Source organism: Schistocerca nitens, chromosome 1 (genome assembly GCF_023898315.1).
Source record: "Schistocerca nitens isolate TAMUIC-IGC-003100 chromosome 1, iqSchNite1.1, whole genome shotgun sequence".
Classification (NCBI taxonomy): domain Eukaryota; kingdom Metazoa; phylum Arthropoda; class Insecta; order Orthoptera; family Acrididae; genus Schistocerca; species Schistocerca nitens.
In genome coordinates, this window is record NC_064614.1 from 765,141,443 (window position 1) to 765,167,886 (window position 26,444).

At 42.2% G+C, this 26,444-nt stretch overlaps 1 protein-coding gene across 1 annotated transcript in view; it reads right to left on the reverse strand.

Annotated features, from left to right (window-relative positions):
* Positions 1-6,034: 6,034 nt before the first annotated feature.
* Positions 6,035-26,444, reverse strand: part of LOC126199619 (uncharacterized) — a 45,338-nt gene continuing 24,928 nt past the window's right edge. Inside the window, exons 5-6 of the mRNA XM_049936582.1 lie at positions 15,879-16,034; positions 6,035-6,085 (exon numbers count right to left, since the gene is read on the reverse strand). Of these exons, the coding sequence (XP_049792539.1) occupies positions 6,035-6,085; positions 15,879-16,034 (207 nt within the window). The remainder of the gene's footprint in view (positions 6,086-15,878; positions 16,035-26,444) is intronic.

Here is a 26,444-nt window from a genome sequence, read left to right on the forward strand (position 1 = left end):
GATACAAAGACAGGTGAGTAAAACTGAACGTACTCAGACAGTTCTCTCTTTACTTATTCTGATCATCACTCAACTGACACACGATATATTTTTAACGCAATACAATCTGACTTTCAATAATCCCTACAAAAGAATGGCGATGACTAACAATAAACTATACCATTCATGAATCACTTACCTCACAAAAATCTTCGTTACTCGAACTACTGCAATATAGCGAGCGCCAATACTGCCAGCTAAATAATTCTAACTACTGAAGGTACTAACTACTGATAGGCATAGTTAGCAAATGAAAGATTTTTATAGAGAACAAACAATGTATTTACCTTAATATCTTTCAAAAGTCATAATATATATATCTATCAATTCATGACATCCATCTTTACAAATTTCCTCTTTCTGACGGTCACACGTCCAGATCGTTCGTTCTCAGAACTCTGGCATCTCTCTCTTCACATCCACCACTCCTGGCGGCTCACCTCCAACTGCCCAACGCTACGGGCTGTTCACATCCAACTGCCCAATACTACGCTAGTGAATAGTTCAACAATGAGTCCAACCAGACACAGACTGCAAACAGCACAGTCAGTGATTTTCATACAGAGCGCTACGTGGCGTTACCAACATAAAAACCTAAACAGCCTACTTACAGTTTGGCTATGAACATTCAGATACAAATTCATAGCCGAAATTACGGTGAGTTTTGTTTTCGTTCCGCTCAAACATTGACCTAAATAACGACGAGATCGAAACAGTAATCTTGCAGGCACTGTGATATGGCCAGAGACTCGGAGAGTGAGACTGTTCACTCGCTCCCACGCTGTGCCTTTGAAGCTACTCGAAATCATGTAACGCAAATGAGGTGTCGAATGTTTGTCTAATCTATTTTAGATAAATGATTTCACAAAACGTACACTACGTGATCAAAAGTTTACAGACACCTGGCCAAAATGACTTAAAGTTCACGGCGCCCTCCATCGGTAATGCTGGAATTCAGTATGGTGTTGGTCCACACTTAACATTGATGACAGCTTCCACTCTCGCAGGCATACGTTTAGCCAGGTGCTGGAAGGTTTCTTGGAGAATGGCAGCCCATTCTTCACGGAGTGCTGCACTGAGGGGAGGTATCGATGTCGGTTGGTGAGGCCTGGCGTTTCAAAACATCCCAAAGGTGATCTATAGGATTCAGGTCAGGACTCTATGCAGGCCAGTCCATTACAGGGATGTTATTGTCGTGTAACCACTCCGCCACAGACCGTGCATTATGAACAGGTGCTCGATCATGTTGAAAGACGCAATCGACATCCTCGAATTGCACTTCAACAGTGGAGAGCAAGAAGGTGCTTAGAACATCAATGTAGGCCTATGGCGTGATTGTTCCACGCAGAACAATAAGGGGTGCAAGCCCCCTCCATGAGAAACACGAACACACCATAACACCACCCCCTCCAAATTTTACTGTTGGCACTACACACGCTGGCATTCGCCATACCCACACTCTGCCACCGGATCGCCACATCGTGTACCGTGATTCGTCACTCCACACAACGTTTTTCCTCTCTACAGTCGTCCAGTGTTTACGCTCCTTACACCAAGCGAGGCGTCGTTTGGAATTTACCGGCGTGATGTGTGGCTTATGAGCAGCCGCTCGACCGTGAAATCCAAGTTTTCTCACCTCCCGCCTAACTGTCATAGTACTTGCAGTGGATCCGGATGCAGTCTGGAATGCCTGTGTGATGATCTGGACAGATGTCTGCCTATTACAAAATACGACCCTCTTCAACTTCGGCGGTCTCTGTCAGTCAACAGACGAGGTCGATCTGTACGCTTTTGTGCTGTACGTACCCACTTCACATTTCCACTTCAGTATCACATCGGAAACAGTGGGCCCATGCATATTTAGGAGTGTGGATATCTCACGTACAGAAGTATGACACTAGTGACATCCAATCACCTGACCACGTTCGAAGTCCGTGAGCTCCGCAGAGCGCCCCATTCTGCTCTCTCACGATGTCTAATGACTCCTAATGTCGCTGATGTGGAATACCTGGCAGTAGATGGCAGCACAATACACCTAATTTGAAAAACGTATGTTTTTGGGGTGTCCGGATACTTTTGATCACATAATGCATGGTCGCTGCTAGCAGCTCAGAGTGAACACGCAGCAGCGGGCTGTAGACACGCCCTCGTTCGCCACGTCCCGTCACATCCATGGTCTCCAGAGCGCATAAATCTGCCCGCACGGCGGCCACAAGCCAGTGTCGTAAGCATACATGCTTACAACATGTTTGTTGATCGACTTCTCGTTGACGATTCAAGCTGTGACCTTGAACTACATTTGGTGTTTGACTTTTTCTAGATTTTTCATTGCAGTACGACCGACTTGGGATTTATTCACGGACTTGGAGTATTTCACAACGTTTTTTCTTTGTGAAATCGCAGCCACCCAGAACTTTCTATTGTATGCTGAACTCTCAAGCTGTACTGAAGTTGGACTGCAACTAGTGCGTTAGTTCATACAAAGAGAGAGGAAGCACTGTTCCGATACAGTGTGTTTTAGCAAGTTCCATGCGTCCCTTAGAAATGCGAATTTTTTAACGGGAAAACTATTCAATAACTGAGGTTTACTCAGCTTCAAACGAAGAGCCGCTTCCTGAGAATTACGAGACATATGAAAAAGTTAAGTATCGGCACGGCGTGAAAACGCTGTGGAATCGTCACTATCGACCCGCATGTAACTAGACTGGCCGACGGTGGCTCAACTACGAGCCGGGAAGACCAGTCCCGCAGTAAAGAATGAAATTCGACGTGCGAGTCAGACTGCCGGAAGCAGAGAGTCCGACCACTCGCCGGGAACGAGCTCGCAGGGAAACGCCACAGGCGACTAGCGGGAGTTGCTGAAAACAGCACACGAGAGAGTGCACTGCTTGAGTCCGAGGCTTGGTCCGCCGGGCTTTGAAATCAGCGATAGAACGGCCTCCCCTCCTGCCGCTGGCAGGTAAACACGTGTACTAGGAGCTCTGCCCAAGCGACGCGTCCTGTACCATTCCACTGCGATACCCACATTAGTTTCTCTGCATCAATTTCAATGTCTGATGGTGATGATATTAAATAAGAAAATGGATCAGTCGAACTACTAGAATGGAAGATGAAACGAGGATTGTACCGAAAATGTTATGGAGGAGGAAGGGCCGGGCAGCCAGCAAATTTGGCTTGTGAATGGATAAAGAAAGATTTTTGTTGATATGCAAGAGGCGACACAATGTAAGCGTGTCAGAAGACGTTGAGAGAGATCTAGGGTCGGTATACATGAGCATCTCGGAAGACCACAATACGTGGAAGAAGTGTAAGCCAGACCTTTTTCTAGCTTTAGTACAAAGAAGGAATGACAGCTGCTGTACACAAGGGCCATTTCAGTTGGCTGTGTAATAACGTATGAGGGTTGGAACTTTAATAGTGGCAATTATTTATTTACAGCTCATACAAAATAGAAACGTGTTTCAAAGTTTTACTGACCTTCCAAGTAGTCACCAGCATTGTGTATAACCCGTTGCTAGCGATGTGGAAGTAGTAGGATACTCATAGCAGTGCCAGTTGTGTTGACAGTTCTAGCGGCACGGTCTATTGCCCGACGAATTTGTAGCAGTTCTGCAGCAAATTCCGTGAAGTGTTTAGAAATCGAGTTGAACTCACGAGGGCTTAAGTCAGGGGAGTGCAGTAGGTGGTATAGCACTTAGCAGCCCCATCAGTCAAACAAATCAGTAACAGCTTGCACTGTACGTGCTTGAACATTACCCTGCAAAATGATGGTCAGGTCCTGCAGAAATTGACACCACTTCTGTATCTACGCTGTTCATTTTTGGAACACAACCTACGACCAGCTTAGAGACAGAAGTGTTGACACTTTCTGCAGGACCTGACCATCATTTTGCAGGACAATGCTCAAGCACATACATTGCAGGCTGTTACTGATTTGTTTGTCCGATGGGGCTGCTAAGTGCTGCTCTACCTACTGCACTCTCCTGAGTTAAGCCCTCATGAGTTCAACTCGATTTCTAAACTGAAGGAAACACTTCACGACATTTGCTTCAGAACTGCTACAATTTCGTCGGGCAACAGACAGCGCCGCTTGAACTGTCAACACAACTGGCACTTCTAACGGTACCCTACGACTTCCACATCGCTGGCAACGGGTTATATAAAATGCTGGTGACTACTTTGAAGGTCAGTAAACTTTTGAAACACCTATCTATTTTGTACGAGCTGTAAATAGTTGCCACTAGTAAAGTTCCAACCCTAGTATATGTAAAACTGAAATAAATATAAAGTAGTCTCTACGGTGTTTACACTTCTCAAAGATCCTTCTTGGTATTAATTTGGTAGCCCTCACTTTATAACATGGCTCTTCTGTGCTGGTTCGACCTGTTGATTTATCGCGTCATGCTACCTGTAACACTTTCTGTAAGACAGTGTTACTTCTTCTTTTTACTATACGAGTCGATGGATTCTAGTCAACGTAGAATGCTAATTAGTCCATAGATGCAGTGTTGTTACACCGTTACAGAGTGAGATTGGATTTTCTATGATGTTGTAAACTAGCGTTATCAACAAAGCTTTTTTAGTTCATATACGTTTAGGTGGACTCCAAGGAAATCATCTACTACTCCTTGAGTTTATGATGTTATTTTATAAGAAAGTGAGAGACAAGGAAGTGCTCGAAGTATGTAGTCCGATGTGAATGTAACCTTGTACATGAGCACACCATTCAAGGGTATGTAAATGATTAGTACTGCAGTTCTCTGTGACAGTAGAACGGCCAGCAGTGTGCATTTATGCTGCTCGTGTTTAGTATTGTTACCAGGCCCGATAGGGTATATAACAGGCGTGAACCAAGTCACATGTTGAGTGGTCACTGTGAAAGACATGGAGACACCTTCTCAATCTGGGTCTTTTAGTTATTTCTTTAGAAAGTATACATAAATAAAAAAAACAGTTTTTGCCTTCTGGCGAAATTTATTTTCACATACACCTACGGGGTGACAATTATTGAACTACATGAAATGAAATCGTCACAACTTCTGTACGATTTGCGTAAGGACGTTCAAACTGCGCGGTTGGCCGCGGGGCCTGATGGGAATTAGTAAGCGCATGCCAACTTGACTTGTTGTTGTTGCACTTTCATTTGTATGGGTTCGTCAATAAACAAAATTAGCGCATTTGGGCGACTGAGAATCCGCATTTCACGATCGCGAAATCTCTTCACCCTTAACGGGTGACTGTCTGGTCCAGTTACGGAATAATCAGTGCGATATTCTTGATGGCATGGTGACTACCGAACGGTACGAGGAGATTTTGGAAGATGACTTCATCCCCATTATGCGAAGTGACCCTAATTTGACAAGACGTGGTTCATACAAGAAGGAGATCGACTCCATTGAAGCAGGAGAGTGTTTGATATCGTGGAGGAGCTCTTTGGGGACCGCATTCTGCCCTCGGGTATCCAGAAACCACTGACATGGACCTCGATTGGCCGCCATATTCTCCGGATACTCCTTTTTGTGGGGCTACATTAAAGACAAGGTGTACAGCAATAACCCCAAAACCATTGCTCAGCTGAAACCAGCCATTCAGAAAGTCATCGACAGCATCCATGTTACGACATTTCAGCGGGTCATGCAGAATTTCGCTATTCGTCTGCGCCACATCATGGCCAATGATGGCAGGCATATCGAACATGTCATACCCTACATCCGTTTGCATGTTGAATAATGTGTCTGCACGCCGTAGTTTGTAACTAATTTACGTTTTTTTCATGTATTTCAATAGTTGTTACCCCTTCATTTTCTTGCTATTTCACTGCATAAACTTCCAAATCTTTTTCTTTATTTGATTCTAGATATTAGCTATGGGCAGTGCATGTCTGATTACTGTCAAAAAATTAACGCTTTTGTGCATGAGCTTTTATTTTATAGCTGACATTAGAACTGTGGTCTGTATTTTGTATCTTTTTCCCGTATTTTCAACTTACTGAGTGCTACGAAAATGATAACAGCAAGTTCAACAAGCCATATGTCCCATTCAGCACCTGCGGAAAAAGAAGAATTTGTTAGTAGAAATAGTATAATTTAGTTTTTGATTATTCTTAAAGACATTATGATGTATTACTTTTCAGTGCTTGTGCGCACTACATATGCGTCTATGGCAAGCTCTTTTTGTGACACAGTATTCGTCTGAACAAACTGAATGGTGAACGTTTATGATGCACAAAGAATATCACGTTCAGAAAAGTAAATCATTTCTTTCGAAAAGCGACAAATAGCAAATGTGGTCCTAATTTCTATGCTATTACAGTTTAGAGAGAGGCTACTTGTTACAGAAAAGGATCAATAAATTTTTTGGTAAATGGTAATAGTTACTATTCTCCCTCACAAATCTGAGTGCTAATGTTAGTTAATAAGTAACAAAGCGGCAGTCACGACAATGACAATGATTGTTGAGAGCTATAAATCTATCAGTAATTAATTTGATCTTCATCTCAATATAAGAGTGAGATCAAAACAGGATTACTTACAAATTTCCAATAAGTTGAATACTGATTTATAACGAAAACGCTGTAATTAAAAGTTGTATAACGGATTTAGTCAGCAACTGTTGTGTTATAGTAATATTTAAAATGGAACATTTTAACATTTTTGAACTTAGGTATGTTAGAGATTACGGTTAATGTCTTCGATTCGCTACAAGAGGAAATTTGTACAATGTTTGTGGAAGTTTTCATTTTTACACTAACATGTACTGCACATGGATACTATTCTTTCCAGTAGTCGGAAGAACCATCACAATGCCAAGCAAATCTTGAATAATTAGTTGGCTAATAACTTTTTAATTTCAAGTACGTTCGGTTAAGGATTGTTCAGCTTTTACAAATGTAGTACAAACTTCCACAGTATTGTACTTGGAGGTAAAAATGCAATGGTTGGAGCTGAAAAGTAAAACCAAGTGAGTCAGAGAGATGAGGAAGTGTTCATAGACAAAGATACGATTTATCTCTTTCATTAAGCTAAAATGAATGTATGCAGCTTCTCACTTGAGTCAATTATTACGCGTCTTTGTGTGCAATTTCGGGGGAACAGAAGACGCGAGCTAAGTGTATAATTTGGAGAAACAGAAATGTTTGAAATGAGAAACGAGCACCTTGCAGCTCAGTCCCACATGTACGAAGTATATTCACATGTTATACAAACTGTAAAGTGTATACGACCTTAAGACCGATCCACACATGTAACATAATAATTTCAGACTATCCTGTAGACAGATCTGGCAGCAAATACAGCGCTGTAGTTGTGCACCAAGACGATGATAAAGGCCACGGATGCTGTCCTAGGAAACAGTCACCCCAACTTAGGTAACTGCAACGAATATGCGTTTTTTCACTCACTACAAGACCCCGCCGCGTTTTGAACCCCTGTCTATACTGCCCCGTAACAATGTCTCTTACAGTAAGAGTCTTTCTGCGTCAAATCCTTAGGAGCGCTAAGTTTATAGTGTTCTCTAGTGTATTATGAGCTTACTGGTACAAACAGAACATTTTGGAACTAGTATTCATATTACACACTGACGTTCCTGCAAATATACTATAACATTTCTGAAGTAATCTGTTACAGGTTGCCAGGTCAAAACAGGCTGGAAACTGAAAGCCCTAGATTCTAAAACTTATTAACCATTCTTACTATAATTTATTGAAGTACTTGAACTCAGCAGCGAAAATTCCAGTTAACGGTAAAGTTTCTGTTATAGTGGTTTGTAACTCATTCAGTGTACAGGTTGTTGGTAATTGGTCTCTGAAATCAGTAATCACATAAATGCTTAGTATATATATATATATATATATATATATATATATATATATATATATATATATATATATATATATATATATCCGGTCCCAAGCACGGTTGAGAGAAGAGGAGGGGGAGTAGTAACAACTCGTTAAAAAATCTTGGTTCATCTGGTCCAGGTTGTAGTACCTCGTGAGAGCTCCTTGCCAGGGTAACAGTGAAGACCTCAACGACAGTGAAGGCGGAGATGAAGATCATCAGTACGGTGGAAATCGCGGAAGAGGCAGTCCAAATCCACTAGCGTTTCTTCAGGAATCCAGTGGTCAGTAGTCAGCGTCTGTTCGCCTAGTTGGTGCAACTAATACCTGAAGAGGCACAGTGGAACAAAAAGAAAGAATTCCACTATCCCAAGCATCAGTCTCTAGATTGAATTTTCCCGGTCATCGGATTCAGTGGGACATGGAACATTATGCGCTGCAAAGTTGGAGCTTCTCAAAACCTCTAAGACCAAAACGAAAAAACTTCATAGGAACTCTAAACAAAAATCTCGAAATCAGTTAAACTCAAATCAGAAACAGCACGGAAAATTACCACATAAAAATCCTTGCGATTCAAGAAACACAGTTTACCAATGAAAATCAATGCGATTCACGAAATTTTGGAATCTACAAAGGAAAACCTGCAGTCCAGCTAAACAAGGGACCCAAACGATTTGGTATAGATTTTGTTGTGCGCAAATCAGTTATAGATTTAGCAATAAATTTCCACTAAACATTAGAGAGAATTTCCACGATCTGAGTAACATTTGGAAACAAGGCATGCACACTGATAAGTGCACAGTCTCCCACAAATGACTATAGTAGAAGAGGTCCACAAGTAGCAGATGACTTCTAGGAGCTACTGGAGGAAACGTCAAATAAAATCCCTGTACATTATGTGAAAATTCTGTTATGAGATTTCAGTGGACAACTCGGCGAAGAGGAAAAGATTAGGAAAACAACATGAATTCACACCGTTCACAAAAAGACAAATAAAAAACGGAGTGAGACTAATCAACGACTGCGAAAATTTTTATCTTTAAATCGTGTTCACACATTTCCTTAAACCTGCATACAAATTTACAACATGTTACTCACCAAACTCGACTTTGGGTGAGCTTCAGTTAGATAATAATACCAAATAAATACTCAACGTATAAAAAAGAAAGGGATTTTTTGAGGAAGACCATCGTTAACTGAAAATAAAGATTAGATTTCAGCCTAACAGAAAAAAACCACAAACGAATAAAACTTTCAGAATTGATCCAGATACCTCAAACTCAAAAAGACGGAAATTCTTTAGGAAATAACGCTATCAAACACAACGAATTGGAAGGAACTTGCAGAGGTACTGTAAAACAGTATGAGATTAGGCAAACCCACAAGAAAGAGAAAGCACAGCTGATGGAACAGTGCATCTGATTAAGTAATAGAAGAGAGATTACAAGCATGGGAAACTTTCAGTAGCAACAAAACTCCAGATTAAATGGCAGGAATTTTTAAGAATACAAAGAAGTTCAACTCAGGCAATACGAAGAGAAAAACGTAGATATGGTATAGAGAGGCTTAAAGAAATTGAACATGAGTCTGGCAAGAATAACAGCAGAAATTTTTACAAAATTTTCCGAGAAAATCTCACTGGATATCAACCACCTAATCTGTGCTTTCGGCGGCCTGACAGCTCCCTGGAAAGCAGCAGTTTGTTTTGACGATTTTAGCTAAATATTTTCACTCACGTCTCAAATGCGAGCGTCCAACACAACAAATAAGTTCTAAAAAGCCCCATCAAGTCGTTATTAAAAACCACCATCTCTTAAAGAAGTAAAGGAAATAATCACCTCTTTGCAGAACAACAAGTCTCAAATGGTTCAAATGGCTCTAAGCACTATGGGACTTAACATCTGAGGTCATCAGTCCCGTAGACTTAAACCTAACTAACCTAAGGATGTCACACACGTCTATGCCCGAGGCAGGATTCGAACATGCGACCGTAGCAGCAGCGCGGTTCCGGACTGAAGCGCCAGAACCAGTCGGTCGCAACGGCCGGCTCCAAAAGTCTCCCAGGGAAGTCAGAATAATAGCAGAAATACGGAAATTAAATGGCAGTACTCTCATACAAGCAACGGACAGAATTATATGAAACGTTTGGGAAACAGAATAACTACCTGCAGAGTGGAAATGCGCATTAATTCATCCTATCCATAAAAAGGAACGAAAATAGACCCAAATAATTACAGGCGAATTTCACTACTCTCTGTAGTATACAAATTCTTTCAAAAGCCCTATTAAGTCGACTAGAACCTTTTAATTGGAGCTTATCAATCAGGGTTTTGCAAAGGTCTCTCTTGGACTGAACAGATATGGGACCTAAAGACAATGTTGCAAATGAGAAGGTGTAGAAATACTGTGATATCTTTTCACTACTTTAAAAAGACTTATGATTCAATAGACAGGCAAACATTAATCCACACTTTAGAGGAGTCTACTAGGACACATTTGTATGTGGAACCCGAATATGATTTTAGTTCTATATTTCACTTTTGTAATATTTCTATGATTTGTTAACAGAAATATATGTAATTTGCATTTATGTTGGACTAGTGAAGTTAGATAATATTTGCTGTTTAGATGTCATATTTGTGAATCAATTGTGAGTAATGTAACTTCAAGTGTCTGACGTTTTTGAAAAGACAAACTTAACTTGCAATACAATTTTTCTAAAAAAACTCAGTGTTAGTAATTCACTACAATCATTACCGCCTCAATGTCCAGGACATACATTTTCAGAGGAGTTGGATTTTGTTAAATGTTCTCGTTTATCAGCCAAACGAATATTATGTGCAATTCAAAGTATCATGGCCAGCGCTCCACTCTGCTGAGCCTGTAGTTAGAATATTTAATTTTTTTTTATGAGAGACCTGAATATATCGCGTTCTACCGTGGCTGCTCTAGAGGTAAGACTATTTAATTTATTTTTTATATGCACAAGGACCAAAGTTATCAGTTTTGAACAGGGTCAGAGGATTCCGTGCCTAAGGGGCTGAATGTATTTTGCAGTGACTGTATTTCTTTATTGGTATTGGGAGTTCCGTTGCTCATTCAGTTCGTATTAAATTTTGCTAAGCACACCACTTGCAGTTACAACACGCTACACGATAAGCCGACTTTTGTATCCATTCCACAGTTGCGACATTCATTCAACGTAATTGTTAAGTTTTCATTAAAAAAGAACATTACAAGTTATCCAACAGACATTAACAGGTACAATCTCCAAAGTTAAAGTATTGGAACAAACGTCAAAAGCATTTCATATTCATACTGATGTTATCCAGAGACATGGCTTCTGCCCCCTTCTATTTAACATGGTTCTGGAAAACAGTGTGAGGACATAGGAAAACGAAATAAAGGAAATTCAGAATGAGATTTCCACTCTGCAGCAGAGTGTGCGCTGATATGAAACCTCCTGGCAGATTAAAACTGTGTGCCGGACCGAGACTCGAACGCGGGACCTTTGGCTTTCGCGGGCAAGTGCTCTATCAACTGAGCTACCCAAGCAAGACTCACGCCCCCTCTTCACAGCTGTACTTCTGGCAGTACCTCGTCTCCTACCTTCCAAACTTAACAGAAGCTCTCCTGCGAACCTTGCAGAACTAGCACTCCTGAAAGAAAGGATATTGCGGAGACATGGCTTAGCCACAGCCTGGGGGATGTTTCTTTCAGGAGTGCTAGTTCTGCAAGGTTCGCAGGAGAGCTTCTGTTAAGTTTGGAAGGTAGGAGACGAGGTACTGGCAGAAGTAAAGCTGTGAGGACGGGGCGTGAGTCGTGCTTGGGTAGCTCAGTCAGTAGAGCACTTGCCCGCGAAAGGCAAAGGTCCCGAGTTCGAGTCTCGGTCCGGCACACAGTTTTAATCTGCAAGGAAGTTTCAAAGGAAATTCAATTCGGGATTAAAAAAGAGCAGAGAATCAATGTGAAACATGCCTCATCTGTCCACAACACTCTCCTTTCGAAATCTGGAATTTCGACCCATTGAATTAAGTAGCACAGGAAGTACTAATTTCAGGAAGGGTAGTCCTCTTCCACCAAATCCTGCACCACCTGTAGGTGGTACGAAATTAGGTTTTCGTCGTGTAGGACATCAAATACTACAGCGTGAGAACCTGTAGCGACAAGTACTGTAAGTGGATACATTTTACAATGTGTAGTTTTCATGCATAATTTAAGAACATCGGATTAACATGACTTACTTCCTGCGAACTACCAATGGTCCTCCAGCTTGTAGGATTTTCTACAGCCACGTCATGGATGTTTTCTTGAAACTGAAATGTCTGCACTTTGCTTTGTTGTACAATGTCGACTGTGTTCACAACAAACCTTCTGGCATCATTTAAATGTCTATCAACCGATTCATACGAATTTGCATTGTAAACTATGTGGGCTTCCAGTGTATTTTGACCCGCAAAGCTATATGCTGAAGACGTATCAATGTATCCGAAGAAGGAATACGGACAACGTGCCACGGTACCGCTATGTTCACCGCTGCGGATGTGTGTGTCCGTCGTTTTCCCATCGCACTTCTTTTCGTGTACGTTCGAAAGTATATGAACACTTCCAACAACGGTCGACTGCGTCAGCACGATTTCCGAGGATGATCGAGTGACTAGCAGATAAGATTTTGCTATATAATCCGATACCATGAATGCCAGGTCTTCTCAAAGTATAGATGGTACTGATGAGACTCCCTAGCAGTAGGTTCAAGTTCGATTTCTGTCACCGTCAGTTGTCTAATTTTCGGGATGCTCTCTGATTCCGTTTGAACAAACCAAAGGAAGAAAACGTTTGGCAACATCGCTTCCGGCAGACTGCTTGGATTTTGGAGCGCGACGACCTTATTCGCTTTCTTCAGTGCAAAATAAGTCGGAAACGGCACAAGATATCGAATTTCTTTCTAAAGAGTTATTGCTCACCACAACCTCTCCTGTGACATCCTTAGAAGATTTTCAGATTGTTTCTGTCCACCCATCAAGGGTAGGTGGGGAACTTCATAAAGATTGAGGCGCTAGACACGTTTTTCGAGAACGATTCCCAGCCAGACATCAACCGTACCACAGATTTTTTGCACGTCTACATCGAAATTTGTGTGAGTACGGGTTGTTAAGAAGTGACGGGGCTAGTGAGGGCAGACCACAACTGGCGCGCACAGTCGTCGGAGAAGAAAGTGCTTTGGCTGCTTTGGAGATAAATACAAGCACCAGCACACATTCGGTGCCTTGGACTTAAGAATGTCTTGTGGCAGTGTCCAGCGTGTTTTGAACGCTGAGTCCATACACTGTTTTCATCTCCAAAGGGTGCCGTCATTGCACTCCGATGACCATCCTGCGTGAGAGCATTTTGCACAGAGGTTTCTGTAACAAAGTGACCGAGAAGTGTGTTTTCCACCGTATGTGTTGTTCACTGTTGAGACCACACTCACTAGGGAGGCGTATTTAGTCACCACAATGAGCATTTGTGGGCACCAGAACCCCAGTGCCCCCTCCACCCCCCTATAGTCCCTCCCCCGTCCCTCCGTGTGCGGCACCATGCGGCACAACAGCGCTTCACAGTTAATGTATGGGCGGGCTTGGTCCTCTCTGGAATAAGTTCTTCCCGAATTGCTTGAAGATGTCCTACCAAAGTGAGGCGCAGCATGATGGGGCGCCTGCTTAGTTGGGACTGGTTGTTCATAGGCATTTGAACAGGTCGTTCCGTGGCAGGGAGCCATGAAATCTCTCAAGTATCGCGATCCCGTGGAGTCAGATCTCGTTACAAGAACCTTCTACGCAGCTGTTACACTCAAAGAAACTCCCGGCGTGTTCGAGTGTGTCCGGCAGTCAATGCTCCGTCGGTGTCAGGCGTACGTGACCTCTGATGGTGCAAACTTTCAGCGTCTGTTGTAGCATTAGAGCTATATTTTTGTCGTACACCATGTGCACTCATTACGTACAGTAAATGTCGCAAACGAATCACTTTCTTGTTTCCTTTCTGATCTTGGACCTCTACCAGCACCTGAGACGCCTCACCAGTCCCTTAAACAAATTTAAGGAAAACCGAGATGGAAGGACTGGGTCCCGAATTCGGCTTTATTTACAATAACTTTCACGTCTTCAATTTCTCAAGGTACATACAGTTTCTCCAAACAATTTTAAGATTTTACAACATACAAAGCATACAATAAGCCCAGTTAATATAAAACCAACGGATCCGTAAAACGGGATTTTCGATTAAATTTTCAACAAGGGGAAGTTATTTACATAATTCATATTTTGTTAAATTCAGTTTTACAAATTCCAAAAATGAATAATCATCACAAAGAACAATTAAAGGATGCTCTTACACAATTCCAAACTTGTTACATTCAATTTTTCAGAAATTTTAAACTAATGAATAAGCAGCCAGAGCAATAATCAGACTGTGAAAAGCTGTGGAGCAGACCTCCAGAGTAAATTTTCAACACAAAGTTCTTTACACAATTCAAGCTTGTTAAAGTCAGTTTCACAGAAATTTGAAGGTAGTGAATAATCAGCCCAATTAATATTAAGTGTTAAGAATTTGCAGGGTGCACATTTAATATAAATTTCCAGAAACAAAAAGCTCCCTAAGCCAAGTAAAATGCATTGACATCAGGCTCGTAACATTTTCAGTCCGGAGTAATCAGCCACAGAGGCCTTCAAAGTTGAAGGCCCAACGATATCGACCGGCAGCCGTATCATCCTCAGCCCCTAGGCATCACCGGAGGCAGATACGGAGGGGCATCTGGTCAGCACACTGCTCTCCCAGCCGTTGTCAGTTTTCGTCACCGGTGTCACTACTTGTGAATCAGGTAGCTTCTCGGCACCCTGCCTGCAAACAGTACTGGGCAGGATCAAACGGTGGCCCATCCAAGTGCTTCACGTTAGGAAACCCGCTGTATAAACTGGAGCCTCGCCAGAACAGTTCAGAATAGCTAAACCTGCATTCTTGAAAGAATAAAATTCAAAAACACGAACAGATTTTAATTACGTCACCAAAGTATGAAGCCTGATCTGAATATAGAAAGACTAAACAGGCTCTAGGGGACAGGCAATGTAATTTACAGTACTGCGTATTGGTTACTGAAACACAAGATAACGTGAGTACAAAGGAGGTGAGCAGGAGACAGGAGTATCACGCCACTCGCTGGGCCCACAGACAATAACCAAACAGTTTAAAACAACACATTACACAAGGTACAAACCACAAATGAAACATATCTCTCAATTAAATTCAAAGTTGCTGAACATTAAATACAAATTTCCAAAAGTCTTTTTCACGTTTGCGTAAACACACCGCCGGTAATTCAGAGGTTAAATCCGTTATTTATTATGCCTGCGGACCATTGGGAAGAAGGTCATTGCAACTTAGTAGACGGCAAACAGTCATAGCCATTAACTCCACCTGTAAGCATCATCCCCCCTCCCCCCCAAAGCAGCAAGAAGGTGAACTTTCCGCCATAGGGGAGGCCCAACGCCAACGGTTCTTCACCTCGACCACGTCCAAGGGAGACAACAACAGCAGAGGCTCCCCCCCTTCCCAAGCGGCCAATCACTTGACGAGCAACTCCGCATACCAAAGCTCGCCGTCGACTCCTGCCCAACGCCGCTCTTTGTACACCATAGGAGGACTGTTTCTCTACGACAATTGTGTACCGGCTGCGGAAAGCGGACAGAGATCAGCTTTTTGCTGTCGAAGACCGACCACTTACCCCTGGACAGCCATGGGTTGTTATCCAATTCTCAGTCAATATAATGTTACCCACTTGCCCTAGAAGTCTGGGACATCATATATATATATGACTTGTTCTCGTCCTCCAAGGTATTTACGAAATGAGGTGTGTACGCGTAAGGAATGGTTGAGCAAAAACACAGCCTTGAATACCGAGCAATGGGAACGAGTAAAGTCATTTCACGACCTTACTTCTGAGTTATGAGTCAGGGTCATTTCCACTGACCTGCAACAGCATCTGCTTGGACAGCTTGCACAACTTGCCCACCGTGATATCCAGAGGCTTCGCGGCCACCGTCATGAAGACCAGGAGGCTCCTCTTGAAGCGGGCGTCACAGTCGGCCCAGCCACAGCTGACAGCCGAGTCGACCAGCTTCTCACTCTGAAAAACAGACAACTTGTTTATGAGTGCTTTCCTAACTCGCTTATCTAAGAAAACAATTACAATTCAAGCATAACTGTTTTTATACTGTACATCAGTTTCATACACATTTGTTTAAGTTATGCCACTACTTGTTAGCAACTAGTACATTAAGTTAAACACTATCATGGGAGAAAGTAATGAGCAAAACAATCAAAAATGTTGCGCGACCAGTATTTTATACTTTGAACTACTACACCACAAGCTATGCCATAAAATCTACTTTTTTGTTAGTGACAGAGATACTGTTGTATATTAAGTACTAATGTAAGTATTTAATTTGTAAGAACCTAATCTGCCCATTAAATATTTTACTCTGTTCACGAGTATTTGTCTTAACTTAGAATAGTTAACAACAGAGACAAGAAAAAGAAATGGCTAAAACTTGTGTACCAAACCTAAAAATCTATATAAAATTTGATATGAGATTATTTATACAATATTGTAAAATGTAGTTGCTGCAACCTTTGATGTAACCATAATCTGAACACAACATAAGGCAAGTAACTATGTACCAATAATTCAAAACTGTACCTTTCTAGAGGAAGTACCTTTTATTGCTACAGGAATCCTACTACTTACGAAAAAAAAAACATTTAAACTATACAGTTGCATATTAAGTACGTATTTTGTGGGGAATCAGCCTTGGATAATGAATCAAGGATGTAGACAGCAACAAAGTTTCGAATATTGCTGCCTTTTACTCTTTTGTGTCCACAAGTTATATAATACCCCACGACAGACAATAGTAATGATGCACTAGCAGTAGGTAGTAGGGAACAGTGGTCGAGCGCACTTTTGATATCAAATTGATACACAAATTAATTAAGTTGTGACAGCTGACTGATTTATGACCTTAACCTATTGTTCTGCTAGTGATTAAGACCCTCTGAGGGTTGATTTATGACTCCCTGGAGATAATCCCTCCTTCCAGCAGCCATGAAGCCAGGTCTCCCGTCGAACAGCAGTCCCCTTTGTTCACTGTAGTGTCCTTCGCCACCTCACGTAGCTAGTTCTGTTTGCAGCACCTGTACAATCTGTTCCTAAACAAACACCTCCATATCAGGGCAGTTGAAGCAGCTGCTCTATCTGGTCGCCCTGCTACGCAGATCCCGATTGAGTTAGTTCTGTATACCACTGGCTGAGGATACTGCGAGAAGCAACCCCAACACCTCTCCTCCCTCCAATTTCCTCCCCTCCTCCCCCTCAACCCTCCACTTACTTCCAGTTGGACAAAGTATTAGTTGGTGGCAACCCGTTGATACAAGCTGTGGCAACACTTTCATATTGATGCTTGGGATTTACCTTTGAAACATATGGTCTCTCTCTCTCTCTCGCTCTCGCTCTCTCTTTCTCTCTCAGATGACTACTTCCTGCCCAGAGAGCATCTGTCATGTGCCACACCAACCACTGCTTTGCCCAAACAAAGTTGCAGATACCTGGTAATCCCCAGTTGTAGATGTCTTGGAAATACTTCCTCAATCTATCTGATTGACCAATTAATTAAATCTAATTAAATCGATACCCTTTGTGTGCAGTCAGTTTTTCCTTGGATTATATTGATGGTTAATAGGACTGGATATTTGGTGGGATTTGATTACACAACTACACAGTTTCCAAATCCCACTCTTCTTCTTCCAGATTATTTCTCTATTGCCTCCTATTGGTGGATACTGGCACAGTTAGGTCATTTGGCTGAAAGTCCATTACGTTGGAGGTAGCTGAAAATTTCAAATTTCAGCTTAACTGCATGGTATGTCCTTAAACAATTTTCAGGAGAGACTGGACAAATATGTGCTCAAAATACCACTGTCAGAAACAATAAATTAATCACTCAGGCATTTGATGTTGCAGTTGGGTTTTTAAAGCATTATAGAAATCTTAAGTTGGTTCTTTCCACTACATTCAGAAAAAGTAGGAAGGATCTATTATGTGAAATGATGGATACAATAAGAAATACCACTGCAAGATAGAGTCCACTATGATGTACTGAGAAGCACTGAACAAGACATGCTAAACCATGACCCAGTCTGTAGTAATAATTGTCATGAGTAGATAATAGAGAATGCTGAAACACTCGTGCATCCTATGCACTCATGTCCCGATGTCCACATGCAGCCCCCTACCATACTCCCCCCCCCCCCCCCCCCCGCAGGCCAGATGTCGTGCGCCGCTAGTTCACGCTGTTTAAGTGCATATCAGTGCTCAATCTGCATCTGAAGCCGGCCCATTGCAGAGGACCACCAGATCATGAATGACCAGAGTGGTTGGAATTCAGATGCTGTCAATATGTCTTGCTTGAACAGTCCCATATTGAATCTTTTCAAATTTCCATATAAAAATCGGAGGCTACTCGCAATACACTCGATCACCAAGGCCACCCAACACATAATGGGTATTAGTTCGCAGTTCACCTGGCCGTAGGGCGACATGGTTAAGTCAACTGCATCCCCGTTCCTCACCAGACCGGTTTGGGACTCTCATCAGCAGCTAGCATCCTACGGCGGAAATATCAATTCGTTCCAGTCACTGGCTACCTTCAGCCATGCACCCACACACCATGCAGAATCGTCCTAGTAAACAAGCCACCTATTGCAACTAAATGTATTTAACAAATCGGAAATACCTCTATCTGACGACTGTGGCTGTGGAAATGTCAGTATCTATACCATCCTTGCGACTGGACATAATTTCCCACGTAAAAACTTTCATCAATTTGCCACGTCAAATCTATATCTCCCTTACGACCGAACTTAATCATGTTCCCGGCACATGTCGGAAAGTTTCATTTTCTTGACAGTTGTCCTGGTTACAGAGTTAATGCTGCATAGAGTGTAATTTCACATGTCAAAAACCGCTGCTATGCATATGTCTGTTTCCTGATAAGCTGCATTTTCCATTGCTGGCGATCATTTTATAGGACTGATGCAAGCACAGCGTAATTCCTGAACTGTAATCGGATGTGTGCACTGTGTGCTACAGTCTCTAGACAGCTATATTTTGCATGTATTACAGAGAATCTATATTTTTCTCTGGTGTAGAAGGAAGTAGTTTTATCATCTTAAAGTTTGTCACCATGATGAGTGGGATAGTAAACTTGTATGGGGGATGTATATCAGATGTTGGATATATATGTGCTGCGTTAGAGTATTAAGAGCATTGCACTCCACATGACTCACATTTTGGGAAGCACATGGCTTTAACATTATAGCGTGTTCTAGTTCAGAACCGTGTAGCTTTAAGAGAGCTTGTGTTTATATTCTACGGTCATTTCTCTCTTGCCACTACCTTCTTGGTAATGAACCCAGACAGCAGAACAATACTTCACAACTGATAGCACAGTTGATTTATGTAAAAGGCTTCAAACTCCATCCATTTAGAGTTCCATTGTGCATAAACCACACATTTCTTCTCAAGCGTGTGTTATATCAACACAACAATTTCATATATACTATAGACCAATAAGGGGTTGCTAATATTCTCGTTGTGCACGCATCTGGAGAGATCTTGTGCAATTGGATGGGCGCGTGAATGAGACTGGTGTGGAACAGTCTTCTCTGAACATCAATCATGGACGCAGCTCCCGCTGTTCCTTTACGAGACATGGAATGTATTGCGTATAGTATCCTCCTGGTCAGTTGGAAATTCAATCAGCGACAGTGTTGGAGGGAGAGTTGGTCGAAGTCAATGGAGGGAGATTTTTAAATCTCCAACTTTATCCTACAAATGCGAAAATACTGTCTCACTCCTATACACATATGGAAAGACGGCCAATCGTAATCGTAAATTCCACACTGTGGTCAAAGTGCTATAAATGTGTACAGAATCTAACTGCATCGGTGTAGGACGCTGTCTGGCATATTTGGTGCAAATATCTGAGAATTATCAATGAATGGACATACTTCACAGTCATCTACCTACATCCGCAATCTAGTACATTGTGCTTGAGAAATAATGGAGGGGTGATTTAGCGATGATACAGAAATTGTAAAGCATGCTGCGGTGTCATTGATTGGCGTTGAACGTACGAAAAAACTGGTAAAACTGCTAAACATTTATAGCATTATTTACGGTGGTGGTTATTACAGTACATCGTCCCATATCGACGGTGTCTATTCCATCCCATTCGTCCACTGGTACGCCGCTGCTTACGACGTAATGATTGATTGACACCACGTGTTTGAGATAGAGAAGATTTTGGTGGTAGAAACACCTGCCAGGGATGTCCAGCACCGAAACGGTGATCGCGCGCATGGTGGCAATATGAAGAATCAACGTCCTTAGTCTCTTCAAAATGGAGCACTGAGACATCTACTACTCCTTCACTATGGAAGATGAGATTAAATTTGTCAGTAAGAGACACCGACCGTGCCTTTTATTTCAACCAACCTGTGTATCGTGGGAGCAGCATTGTTTATGCCATGCAACGTCCAGCTTCCAGTGAGAGCCAACGGATCGAAACATGTTATTATCGGTTTAGCATCTGACACAGACCTCGAAGTCATGGTTGTTGTTGTTGTGGTCTTCAGTCCTGAGACTGGTTTGATGCAGCTCTCCATGCTACTCTATCCTGTGCAAGCTTCTTCATCTCCCAGTACTTCTGAAACTGCTTAGTGCATTCATCTCTTGGTCTCCCCCTATGATTTTTACCTTCCACACTGCCCTCCAAGGCTAAATTTGTGATCCCTTGATGCCTCAGAACATGTCCTACCAACCGGTCCCTTCTTCTTGTCAAGTTGTGCCACAAACTCCTCTTCTCCTCAATTCTATTCTATAACTCCTCATTAGTTATGTGATCTACCCATCTCATCTTCAGCATTCTTCTGTAGCACCACATTTCGAAAGCTTCTATTCTCTTCTACTCCAAACTACTTAATCGTCCGTGTTTCACATCCATACATGGCTACACTCCATACAAATACTTTCAAAAACGACTTCCTGACACTTAAATCTATACTCGATGTTAACAAATTTCTCTTCTTCAGAAACGCATTTCTTGCCATTGCCAGTCTACATTTTATATCCTTCTACTTAGACCATCATCAGTTATTTTGCTCCCCAAATAGCAAAACTCCTTTACTACTTTAAGTGTCTCATTTCCTAATCTAATTCCCACAGCATCACCCGATTTAATTCGACTATATTCCATTATCCTCGTTTTGCTTTTGTTGATGTTCATCTTATATCCTCCTTTCGAGACACTGTCCATTCCATTCAACTGCTCTTCCAAGTCCTTTGCTGTCTCTGACAGAATCACAATGTCATCGGCGAACCTCAAAGTTTTTATTTCTTCTCCGTGGGTTCTAATACTTACTCCGAATTTTTCTTTTGTTTACTTTACTGCTTGCTCAATATACAGGTTGAATAACATCGCGGAGAGGCTACAACCCTGTCTCACTCCCTTCCCAACCGCTAATTCCCTTTCATATCCCTCGACTCTTATAACTGCCATCTGCTTTCTGTACAAATTGTAAATAGCCTTTCCCTCCCTGTATTTTACCCCTGCCACTTTTAGAATTTGAAAGTTAGTATTCCAGTCAACATTGTCAAAAGCTTTCTCTAAGTCCACAAATGCTAAAAACGTATGTTTATCTTTCCTTAATCTTTCTTCTAAGATAAGTCGTAGAGTTAGTATTGCCTCACGTGTTCCAATATTTCTACGGAATCCAAACTGATCTTCCTCGAGGTCGGTTTTTACCAGTTTTTCCATTCGTTTGTAAAGAATTCGCGTTAGTATTTTGCAACTGTGACTTATTAAACTGATAGTTCGCTAATTTTCACATCTGTGAGCACCTCCTTTCTTTGGGATTGGAATTATTATATTCTTCTTGAAGTCCGAGGGTATTTTCCCTGTCTCATACATCTTGTTCACCAGATAGTAAAGTTTTGTCAGGACTGGCTCTCCTAAGGCCGTCAGTAGTTGTAATGGAATGTTGTCCACTGCCGGGGCCTTGTTTCGACTCAGGTTTTTCAGTGCTCTGTCAAACTCTTCACGCAGTATCGTATCTCCTATTTTATCTTCATCTACATCCTCTTCCATTTCCATAATTTTGTCCTCAAGTACATCGCCTTTGTGTAGACCCTCTATATACTCCTTCCATCTTTCTGCTTTCCCTTCTTTGCTTAGAACTGGGTTTCCATCTGAGCTCATCATATTCATGCAAGTGGTTCTCTTTTCTCCAAAGGTCTCTTTAATTTTCCTGTAGGCAGTATCTATCTGACCCCTAGTGAGATAAGCCTCTACATCCTTACATTTGTCCTCTAGCAATCCCTGCTTAGCCATTTTGCACTTCCTGTCGATCTCATTTTTGAGACGTTTGTATTCCTTTTTGCCTACTTCATTTACTGCATTTTTATATTTTCTCCTTTCATCAATTAAATTCAATATTTCTTCAGTTACCCAAGGATTTCTACGGGCCCTCTTCTTTTTACCTACTTGATCATCTGCTGCCTTCACTACTTCATCCCTCAGAGCTACCCATTCTTCTTCTACCGTATTTCTTTCCCCCATTTGTGACAATTGTTCCCTTATGCCCTGCCTGTAACTCTGTACAACCTCTGGTTCTTTTAGTTTGTCCAGATCCCATTTCCTTAAATTCCCACCTTTTTGCAGTTTCTTCAGTTTTAATCCACAGCTCATAACCAATAGATTGTGGTCAGAGTCCACATCTGCCCCTGGAAATGTCTTACAATTTAATACCTGGTTCCTAAATCTCTGTCTTACCATTATATAATCTGTCTGATACCTTGTAGTATTTCCAGGATTCTTGCATGTGTACAAACTTCTTTTATGATTCTTGAACCAAGTCTTAGCTATGATTAAGTTATGTTCTGTGCAAAACTCTAACAGACGGCTTCCTCTTTCATTTCTTCCCCCCAATCCATATTCACCTACTATGTTTCCTTCACTCCCTTTTCCTACTGACGAATTCTAGTCACCCATGACTATTAAATTTTCGCCTCCCTTCACTACCTGAATAATTTCTTTTATCTCGTCATACATTTAATCAATTTCTTTGTCATCTGCAGAGCTAGTTGGCATATAAACTTGTACTATTGTAGTAGATGTGGGTTTCGTGTCTGTCTTGGCCACAATAATGCGTTCACTATGCTGTTTGTAGTAGCTTACCCGCACTCCTATATTTTTATTCATTATTAAACCTACTCCTGCATTACCCCTATTTGATTTTGTATTTATAACCCTGTATTCACCTGACCAAAAGTCTTGTTCCTCCTGCCACCGAACCTCACTAATTCCCACTATATCTAACTTTAACCTATCCATTTCCCTTTTTAAATTTTCTAACCTATCTGCCCGACTAAGGGATCTGACATTCCACGCTCCGATCCGCAGAACGCCAGTTTTCTTTCTCCTGATAACGACGTCCTCTTGAGTAGTCCCCGCCCGGAGATCCGAATGGGGGACTATTTTACCTCCGGAATATTTTACCCAAGAGGACGCCATCATCATTTAACCATACAGTAAAGCTGCATGCCCTCGGGAAAAATTACGCCTGTAGTTTCCCCTTGCTTTCAGCCTTTCGCAGTACCAGCACAGCAAGGCCGTTTTGGTTAGGGTTACAATGCCAGATCAGTCAATCATTCAGACTGTTGCCCCTGCAACTATTGAAAAGGCTGCTGCCCCTTTTCATGGTAGAAATAGAAAATGTATTCCTGTAGTCATACAGGGATTTTAAGTGTTATAGCAAAATACAATGTATCAAACTGTTTATGAAACAACAACAAAACAACTTCCCTCTCCTTGCGGCTAATAGTCTGTGAGATACGATCCTCTTACAGAATGGGCGATAAAAATTTACACTGGTCTGTGCAAGCAGCTTCGATCACTGGCCACCTGCTCCAATGGACCAATACACTTATATAATTGCGTAGGCTTCCGCGGCCAGAGCCAGTCGACAAAAAAGTTTTGTGGGTATGGTACCACTCATAATGCATAAAACTACTGCTGCTGGAGAAAAACCAACGTTTCGGCCACTGTTCCAGCGGCCTTCTTCTGGGTCTACTGGTGCGTTCCAGCGATTCAGTGTCCTATAAATGTTGTTGTTACTGTTCACTGTGCATACCATTACGCCATAATTTTAAGAAGATAGTTCGTTTCATTGGTCACTTAAGGAAAAAGGAGAGGGAACTTTATTTTAATAGTTTATTGTGGTGGAGGGAGAACGTAACCTCTCCTCTCTATTGGCTCCTTTGTTATGTGGCATGACTGGTGGTTTGGTGGTCACCGTCGACTGAGAAGTTGGCTGCTGTTTACCCAATGCTGGACGTCGGCCGCGCGGCGGCTTTTACTAGCCGGTAGTGCTCGTGCCTGTTGTTGACAGTGTGGTCTGGCTATGATTGCTGGCAGCCAATATGCGGCAAGCCTGAGTCCATCCTCTCTATTCACGTTACTAGGGTGTTTAATTATTTAGACGCCCTCTCTCATTTTGCGTTTCGTCATAACCGGCTGCTTGGCCAACACACAGGCTTTGCTAAATTTTATTTCTTTTGCGCAGTCTTGCTGATGTTCTGCCACTGCAGATTTGTTATGTTGCTCTAGACGAGTATACCACTCGTGTTCCCGAATGCGCGTTGCTATTGGTCTGCCAGTCTCGCCGATGTATGCCCCTCCACATTCGCATTCCACTATGTACACGCCTGCAGTGTGTAATGCAAACACTTTGTCCTTAGTGGAGCCTAGCACGTCCTGGATCCTGCGACCACTGTAGAAAGGCTGCACCCCAACCCAGCGAAGGTGTTTGCCTATTCGGTCAGTAACATTTTTCATAAAACGTAAGCTCTCTGTTGGCTGCAGTTTGTCTATTTCTTACTTATCTTTCTTACTTGTGTTCGTCGACAAGGCTGTGTTGATCGACTTTCGGCTGTAGCCATTGGCTAGAAACGTTGTACGTAGCATTTGAAGTTCAGGTGTTATGTTTTGAGCATCACTTAAGCACTACGCACGGATTGCCAAAGAACGGATGGCCGAGTTCTTCTGCGCTGGATGGTGGTAGGATTGGGCGTGCAGATACCTGTCTGTATGTGTAGGCTTGCGATATACTCTGTGCCCCAGTGTTCCCTCCGTTGTCCTGTATACTTCGACGTCTAGAGTTGGAATTGCACCATTCTTCTCTACTTCGAGCGTGATCTACATCTTCCTGTGCATGTTGTTCAAATATTCGTGAAACTTGCGTATCTCCGTTTCACCATGAGGCCATATAGCGAACGTGTCGTTAACGTATCTGAACTAGCAATGTGGGCGTAAAGGTGCTGAACCAAGGGCCGTTGCTTCAAAGGCTTCCATGAATACGTCGGCTGTTCTTCACATAAGACTCCATCTTGCCAACTAGACGTCTGAATTTGCACGCTAGATACTTTGCCAAATTGTAAGTAGGCGAATTGATTCCATTCACTATTGACCTCAAAGGATAACTTTCCTTATGTATCTTTGGAACGTCGTAAATTCCAGAAGAAACAGGTACTCTGGGAATAAAACCCTTGGCTGTGTCAGCGTCAATTCTCGAGTCCTTAATCGAGGCCAGCGTCTTTCGAATTATCTTCGCCGTAGGGTCCGCCCTTAGTTCTTTGTAGATGGGATCATTTAATAATTCTTTCATCGTGTCTTGGTACTGCACGGTATCTAAGATGACAGTAGCACTGCCTTTGTCTGCTGTTAATATCACAGTTTCGTCGTTGTTCTTCAGTTCCTTGATAGCTGCCCGTTCCTCTCGGCTAACGTTGTTTCGGCGGCTTGGCACGTAGTAGATCTCGAACTGTTTTCTGCCTAATTTTCTCAGCCTCTATCGCAGATGTGTGCTGGAGTGCTGTGTCTACGGATTCGATAATATCTTCTGCGACAATCCGCTCAGGTGAGACTACAAAGTTTAGTCCTTTAGCTGGTGCTTCTGTGGCTGCGTTGCTGATGGGATGAGAGGAAAGGTTCACCACTGTTTGAGATGTATCCAGTCGAGGCGTAGTGTTCCTTGTCGTTTTTGCTAGCTGTTCAAATTTCTTCTTCTGGCGAATGGCGGTGAGTGATTCTGTCGACGTTATTCCAGTCGGTAGGCGATACCGTAGATGATAGCAGAAGATGTATTTGCAGCAACTGATTGTTGTAGAAAGTCAAGTTCTCTTCGCACCTACTGAATAAGCTCCTTCAGAAGAGATTTACTGGCTCGCCTGTAGATGCTTCTTGCTTTGTGAGTGTCGATGTTAAATTTAAAGTGAAGAAATTTAGGTACAATGTCATGATCCCGACACCTCTTCAAGTGGATAAGATCGTTGAGAAGTTTCTCTTTCTTCTTCCTGAACGTCTCCAGTTTGCGGATGTTACTGTGTGTTTCCTGTTCATACAGGCTGCTGATATAATTA